Source organism: Patagioenas fasciata, chromosome 1 (genome assembly GCF_037038585.1).
Source record: "Patagioenas fasciata isolate bPatFas1 chromosome 1, bPatFas1.hap1, whole genome shotgun sequence".
In the NCBI taxonomy this organism is placed as follows: Eukaryota; Metazoa; Chordata; class Aves; order Columbiformes; family Columbidae; genus Patagioenas; species Patagioenas fasciata.
In genome coordinates this window covers 45,810,070-45,818,246 of record NC_092520.1, presented here as the reverse complement: position 1 = coordinate 45,818,246, position 8,177 = coordinate 45,810,070, and the positions used below count along the sequence as shown (strand labels likewise).

At 48.0% G+C, this 8,177-nt stretch overlaps 1 protein-coding gene across 1 annotated transcript; it reads left to right on the top strand.

Moving 5' to 3' along the window:
• The first annotated feature begins 2,156 nt into the window (after positions 1 to 2,156).
• KCTD12 (potassium channel tetramerization domain containing 12) lies at positions 2,157 to 6,896 on the top strand. Its single transcript, XM_065830084.2, has one exon. It carries the CDS (start codon positions 2,431 to 2,433, stop codon positions 3,430 to 3,432), a length of 1,002 nt encoding a protein of 333 aa, XP_065686156.1. The 5' UTR covers positions 2,157 to 2,430; the 3' UTR covers positions 3,433 to 6,896.
• The last annotated feature ends 1,281 nt before the right edge of the window (positions 6,897 to 8,177 follow it).

The following is an 8,177-nucleotide window of genomic DNA, read 5'->3' as shown; positions in this document are numbered from 1 at the left end:
ATCCTTTTTTTTTTTTAATATATGGGAGCAGCTGTAAGACTCACCTGCTGGTAGGTACAAAATCTTCCACTGCAAATTCTGCTATGAATAAGTGCCTGCATGAGCATTACATGATCTCATCTTCTGGTTGCACAGTTTAATCACAGTGCTCTCAACAGAGAGCCCACACTAGGGAAGCAGAGTTTAAAATACCAATCTGCAGGAGGCTCTCGAGTACGTCCAGGAGCAGGGTGATGGGGGGGGGGAGATGCCACATTAAGAGACTGAAAGGTTAAGGTAACTCCATGAAGTTGTCACCAGCAAACCACAATGTGAAAATTTTGTGTGCCTTTAGTCTGGTGAATTGACCCTAAAATAGTATAGGGCCGAAAAGAAATATCCCCTGTGTGCTAGCAGATAATTCATATTATTTTCCCTTATTTCTATAGTGACAAAGTCAGGTGTTTAAATGGGTAGCAATCAATTTCATTCAGGCATTTTTTTTTTTCCTGATCTTCCTGAACTGTTTTCACCTCTCTCCTATTCCTTTCAAAAAAAGAGAGAAATAAGCTTCTTGTTACAAAATGTCAGCAAAATATTAGTTAACCTACTTTGCGATTTTGGTCCCACAAATTAAAATACTGTATGGTTAAAGTCATGGCAGACGTCTTTCCCACATGGAAAAAGTAATGTTCTGCATCTTTGCTACCCTACTCTTAGTCTTGTTCAGATTAAAATCCTGTAACTTCCAAATGTCTGGTGTCCCAAGCTCATCTCCTTCCTTAGACCATGATATCTGCCTGTCAGCTCTCCCTCCACACATCATTCTTCTTTGTCATCTATTCCCTTTTCGAAACTTCTGTTTCTCAATTCCCTCTCTTCTTCCTCTTCCTCTTCTTCTTCTGGGCAAACTTAGCTTGCCTCTTGAGAACTAACTTGCCTTTCCTTCCTCTTCCACTTCTGAGTTTTTGAAGGACTTCTTACCCCTTGTGTCTGCATCTTTTCATTTCTACTTCATGGACCACTGCATTAGGGAATTTGCAGCAAGGTAGCCCCGAGAGGGCTTCTTTCACCCCTACAAAAGGAAGGCATTGACCGTTCAATGCCTTTGTAATCCTCAAACCTTCCTCCCCTATCAGCTGTTCTCTCCGGGAAGAAAGCAGGCTTGAACTCCCAGAGAGAGCAACCGAGTACATCGAGGCAGCATCTCTTTGCTGTTGCTTGCAAAGAGACACAGAAACACAGATGAAATTCAAGCGAAAGCATGAAATAATTTAAACGCTCTCTGCCAACGCATATTAAATAGGTGCTTATGTTTCACACTGATCCCGATGTACCTAATTAATCCAAATTAAATCTGAGCTGTAAGGACACTCAGTTACACACATATCCACGCAGAAAGAGAAGCCAGGCTCTCACGGTGAAGTCCTGCTTGGCAGGCGGCTGGAGGCGACCCCACCTGCTCCAGGGTCCTCCCTTGCCGCCAGCCCCTTCCCCCATCCCGCGGGAGTCGAGCCCCGACGGCGGGGATCCCCAGCACGGCGCTCTCGGTGCCTCTCGACGAGGCGCGGCTGCGGGTCCCGCCGAGTGTCCCCACAGGGATGCGGATCGGCGGAAGGTTTTCACGGGCTCCTTCAGGGGCAGTGTCTTGCAAGCCCAGAAACAGGCAAGAGACCTGGCTGAGGCCAGTGCGGACAGCACACCCCTGTGAAGGCGACAAGACGGAGAGGACACGATTACCTCGTCGGGGTCCCACTTGGCGAGGGTTTGAACAAGCCTTAACAAAATGAGCAGGGGCACAGCACGACTCCTTCGGCAGGGCAGGAGTGTCTCGCTGCTGCCCCTCTCCCGCACCTCGGGGTGAACGGAGTGCGGGGCTCTTGCCTGCGAAAAGACGACACGTCTCGGAGAAGCCGGGGAGCGAACAGAAGCCCGGAGGGGTGCCAGGGTGCGAGCGGCCACCCCAAGGTTTGACCCCCGCCGGCCGCACATCGCGGCGACGGTAGTCGGCGAGGGGAGAGCGGCAGGGGCGCATCGGGCGGGGAGCGGGTTCCCGGCGCAGCCGGGGAAGGAGGACCGGGGTGTTGAGGGGGGAACGACGACGGGGGACCCTGCGTCAGTGCAGGGCCGTCCCCTTCCCCTCCCCGTGCGCTCGGCTCTGCCTCCCGCCAGCCTCCCACGCCTCCCGCGAGGTGCGGCCGCGCTACATAAACACGGCCTCGCCGCCGCTGCCGGGGCTCTCCGCTCGCAGCCCGTCGGAGGCGCCTGGCCGGCAGCGGAGCGGCAGCGGCCGCGCAGGCTCAGGGAACAGACGGGGCGGGAGGCTCCGGCGGGCAGCGGCGGAGGGCTGCGCGCTCCCCCGCGGGCGGCGGCGGCCCCGCCGGAGCCCAGGCGGCCGGAGGAGGAGGAGGAAGGGCGGCGGCTCCCCGCCGGCGGCGGATTCCCTCCGGTATGGCCCTGGCGGACAGCGCCCGCGGGCTGCCCAACGGCGGCGGCGTCTCGCCGGCGGCAGGCAGCGGCGCGGCGGGGAGCGGGGCGGCGGCGGCGGCGGGCGGCTGGTCGTCCTTCCCGGAGATCGTGGAGCTGAACGTGGGCGGGCAGGTGTATGTGACGCGGCGCTGCACCGTGGTGTCGGTGCGCGACTCTCTGCTCTGGCGCATGTTCTCGCAGCAGCAGCCCAGCGAGCTGCCCCGGGACAGCAAGGGCCGCTTCTTCCTCGACCGCGACGGCTTCCTCTTCCGCTACATCCTGGACTATCTGCGGGACCTCCAGCTGGTGCTGCCCGAGCACTTCCCCGAGCGCAGCCGCCTGCAGCGGGAGGCCGAGTACTTCCAGCTGCCCGACCTGGCTCGCCGCCTGGCCCAGGCTCGGGTCGCCGCCACCGCTCGCCCGGTCGCCCTGCACCGTGACGGCTCGGTCTGCACCGACGAGCCGCCACCGCCGCTCCTCGGCTACCTGGAGGCCGAGCCGCTGGAAGGAGGCGGTGGGGGAGCCGCGGCGTCCGCCCCGTCGCCCACCGCCAGCCGCAGCCCCTCGGGCGGGCCGCTGCTCACTCCATCGCAGTCGCTGGACGGGGCGGGCGGGCGACGCTCGGGCTACATCACCATCGGCTACCGGGGCTCCTACACCATCGGGCGGGAGGCACAGGCCGATGCCAAGTTCCGGCGGGTGGCCCGCATCACTGTCTGCGGCAAGACGGCGCTGGCCAAGGAGGTCTTCGGGGAGACACTGAACGAGAGCCGCGACCCCGACCGCCCTCCCGAGCGCTACACCGCCCGCTACTACCTCAAGTTCAACTTCCTCGAGCAAGCCTTCGACCGGCTCTCCGAGGCTGGCTTTCGCATGGCTGCCTGCTCCTCCACCGGCACCTGCGCCTTCGGCCCCGAGCAGGGCGGTCCTGCCGATGACAAGATCTGGACCAGCTACACCGAGTATGTCTTCTGCCGGGACTGAGCAGCCGCACAGAGATAAGGTGGTGGCCCCTGCACACCTTCACATCCACGGTCTCCTCCCGGCCTGGAGGAGGGAGGACGTGGAGGGTTTCCCTGTCCCTTTGCGCTCTCCTCGCCCCGATGCCTGCCTCCCTGCACAAGGCAGGTCAGCCCCTCGTGCGGCCCCCCCACTCCTCATGCACGCACCTCCTGATTGCCCCAGGGACGGGAGGTCACCGTGTCATTCCTCGACTGCCACCATATCCCTGCTTGGCCACCATGTCCCTGCTCAACCATTGTATCCCGGCTCATACCCTCATCCCCCGTCCCATGCATCCCAGTAGCTGTGTTAGTAGCGAGGAAGGAGAGAGGTAGCATGAGTAGACGAATACCTGCCCTAGAAAGGTGTTGTATGTGTGCCCAGCCCCTGCCCCTCTCCATATATGAGCCAAGGGATGGCTCTGTCAGTGTGGGGTGTTTTAAAAACCACCCGTTTAGGGGCTGAGGAACTTTTCAGTTGCTTTTTAGCGACTTCTGTTGAAAATGGTGTGACAAATGGCTGTCTTTTCTCATCCCCATACCCTTAACTGAGATTTCACCTTGCTGGGTGAATCCATAACGGCCTGTTTTATCCTCCCACCCCATCAAAGTGATGTCTGTCTATGAAGGAATGTCACACACAGAAGTGATGACTGACTGTGAAGGGCTGGCACTCTGGCTCATACTTCATCTGTAGAGATGAGTAATTTTCCAGGAGGCGTGTGTGTGGCCCTTCGTGATGGGTTGCATCCACCTCCCCTCTCTGCCACCTATCTGTCTGAGCTCCCCTCTCCAAGCTCCTAAACTGGACCAGAACCTGCACAGCAGGCATGTAAGGCTGATGTGAAAGGACAGATTTGCTGGATAACCAACCACCTGAACTACCAAATGTCCTCAGAGACATGCGTGCACTCCCTCGAGAGGTAAAGCGGCAAAGCTTTGAAAAATTAAAATGCTGGTGAATTGTAACTTTCATGGATGGTGTTAAGTCCTTACAATACTCATGATGTTATTGTCTACAATATGCATAGAAATTTCAGTGCGTATTTCCTTAAACACCCTCAAAATGAGGGGGGTGAGATGAGGCCAGACTTGCCAGTGACTGTGGGGCCTGCTTCCTGGGAAGGTGACATCATGTATGTTGAGTTAATGCCGATGTACATTATAAGCGTAATCAAGAGCACCCTGCTTATTACTTTATGTTTTATCATGTTAGTGCTGTAAAACTTCGAAGCCAACAGAATTGATTCTGAAACCCCTTTTTTAAGAACCAGTTTCTTAGTTTTCGTGGCAGTACTACCAGAGCAGTGACACTGCTGAGACTTAAGTATCACTTCCTAGACAAACTTAGTGCTTCTTACAAAGGGTTAATCCCCATCCTTACAAAAACAAGAATGTTGCCAACTTTTTTTTCAGGGGAAATTACCCCTTATAAGCTGTATTTGGCTTGTGTTATCTAACAATCTTTCTTTCCCAAAGGAGGCAGCAGTAGCTTGCTTTGGAACAGACAATATGAGCAGTAGGTTTTACATCAGGAGGATCGAGCAGCTCTTTCTATAAATTTGTGAAGATTGGGGTATAAAAGCCCTTTCCTTTAAAACCTGAACTTGACTTAAAAACCTGTATTGTGTATTCAGACGTTCACTAAAAAATATTGGAAATGTGTCCAAAGTGTTGAAGAATTTAGCAGTACATATCACAGGCTAGAAGTTACTTTTTAAAAACTCTTGAATAATAAATTGTTCTAACTCCAAATTTAGAAATACTGCTAGCACTTGTATTCTAACCAAAGAACTTCACAGTAGGGTTTTATTTTTAAAACCTTAATTCTTTTGAAAACAGCTGTAGCTGCATACATATTGAGCTTAGTGCTTGGTCTCTGTGTTCGCCACTTGGTCTTTCATTAAGTGCATGCACAATTGCATAAAACTGAAAATAATTTGCATTGCCATGAGTGTTTTTATATTAGCAAGATTGTTTATTGACATGATTAAATTGAAGATGCACATACAAAAGTGCTGGGTATCGTCCAGTTGTAGATAGTTGTATAATGGAGTATTTTTAAAAGGAGAAAGATGTATACCTGCCAAATTAGATGAGCAATAAGACAGAGTGAGAGGATAGTACACCTGAAGACAGAACAAAACCTGTTTGTCCTATGCCTTACTCTGAGATTATTTCTTTGTGCTTAACTTATTTATACCACAAGTGAAGGGACATTGATCACAGCTACTAGGTCTTTACGATGTCATTCTCAAGAATAATGACTGTCTTTTTCTAGTTTATGTTAAGTAATTCTGAAGTATGTTTTTTAAGATTTTGTATAAAATCAGTTTTCAGTAGAGTGTTCAGATTCGCTCTAGATGGCTTTCTTTTTTTTAAGAATCTGGTAGCCTACTAAATCCATCATAGGAGCTACGAATAGCGGCAGTTTTAAATTGAACTTGTGATTTAATGTATATATACATACAGTATATGAACATTTTACACGAATCATTTAGTTTTTTAATCATTTTAGTGCTACAGAATTTCATAATAAATCTAGCTGCGCATTTACATATTACAGTATGTAGATAGTATGGTAATGTTTTACTGGTTTCCTATACCTGTTTCTATGGAAAACCGAATATGAACATCAGCTTGTAGAACTGAAATCGATTACATATTTGATTGAATGTGAATTATAACTAAACTTCCAGGTGGTTGAATGCATCTTTAAAACAAAGATTGCCTGTATTTTGATCAGTGACTGCCTATCTGTTTGCTGGCAGATGACCCAGAAATTCTCATAATTATAAGTGAACAATGGGTGTAATAAAAACAGAAACTGGTGATTTTTTAATCTTTGTGTTTGTGCTAAAAACTCTAAGCGCTATTAGCATTAGGAAATGGGGCCTTTCATTTACTAATAACTCATTTAATCCAGGCTTAAAATGATAGTGCCGTAAATGTAATAGTAATTTGATGGTTTGCCACGCAAGACAATGTTCTTCTTAATCATTACTCAGTAATTTCAGTAAAATTTTTAAAAGGTAAAACGCCCAAGGCAAAGTCCTTGAGTTTTGCTGGTCTCCTCTGTTGAGAGCTCAAAGAACAGATAAACACAATGACTCCTCTAACCTGTTGATGTGCAGAAGGACAAAAATGTAAAGGCATGGTACTGGAGTCCTGTATACATTTTGTAGCTGTTGTTGTTCATGGTTCATGTACTTACGGATGAATGCAGTAGCATTTACAAGTGCTATTAAAAAAACAAAGGCAGTCTTTTTTTTCATTAGAAGTTAAGGCACAGGTCTTTGCAGATGTTTGATAGGATGTTTATATTTTTATACATGTAGATAATGAGCCACTTATTCATTCTTACTTTCACATGTATAGCATTGAAAATAAAGATCCTCCTAGGAAAATGTTGCATACCAAATTAAATTCTTGTTCTTTAAATATTAACTCAGTTGTGTGGTTTATGCTGTCCTTTTTACTCTTGGGAAAGATGTCTTTATCTTTGCTTTCTGTTCCACAGTATCACACTAATAACTTTAGGAAGGACTCCAAACTAATATGGAGAGCAGAAACATCGAGCAAAAAATACTGTGTGTATAGGGATCCCCAGTAGCACCCAGGACAGAATAAACAGAAATGTATAATGCTCAGACTGCATACTTTCCTTTTAAGTCTCACAGAGAATTACTGTAGTGCTGGTCAATATAAATCAGTCCTCAGGGAAGAATAGTGATTAAACAGCTTAATTTGAATAGTGTAGAGTAATTGTTGAAATAAAATGTTGATTTTTTGATGAAATTAGAGAATAATATTTGATACAGTCTTCATTTAATGAAAGAAACATTAATACCTGAGGAAAGAGATGATCGGAGAGAAAAGCATTTAGAAATTCTGTTAAGGAATGGAAGGGTGGTCTTATAGCTACCCAGTGATTTCTAGTGAACTATTATGAACCTAATGGTTTATAATAAACCTGTGGTCAGATTTGTAGAAAATTAGTAATAAATTACTAGTAAAATCAACGTGTGTGAAGCACCTGTAGCTTTCTTGGGTAGCATGGTTATAATGCAAAGGAACCAACTGAAGGAAGTTTAATCAACCATTTCGTTTGGTGGCCTGATATTGTTTGAGAGCTTTGTTATCATGCAATAATATAAGCAAGGAGTTTTTTCCATGAGCAGCAAAACTTAGAGCCTGTCTTTCTGTAGGCTTAGGTCTCATTTCCTTTATACTACCAGTTCAATTACTCTGCTCACCCCCAGCCCTTTTATTTCATTTTTACTAGGCAAAAGACGGCGTGTTCTTTGGCAGAGCCAACTTCTGCTGTGCTGAAGTTTAAGGCTGAATTCTACCTTTCTCCTGCAGTGAACTCAGGGTTTTTTTTCCCTTTCCTTTACCCAGCCAGTCGTATTAATGGAATTTGTAAGAAAGTAGCATCTACAAGGTTTTTTAGTTCTTTCAATCGAGTTTGAAATTACCCATCAACTCAGAAGCTGTTAAGGGGGACAGATGTCCGCCCAAATGGGCAATGAAAGGGTATGAGCCTTATTTTCTTAGGAAACAAGGATGACAACAAATTACTGTAATTAATGCCTGGCACTGTCTATATAAAACCTTTTGTCAAAGGAGGACACACTAGTCTAAGTGCACTAAATCGCTATAGATCGAGGACGCAAGCTGTCATGCCTGCTTTTGTGACCCTGGCCAGTCAGCCGAATGAATGGGCAG

What these genes read in the sequence shown, in the direction of transcription:
- KCTD12 (XM_065830084.2), top strand. Translation starts at nt 2,431, where the DNA reads ATGGCCCTGGCGGACAGCGCCCGCGGGCTGCCCAACGGCGGCGGCGTC.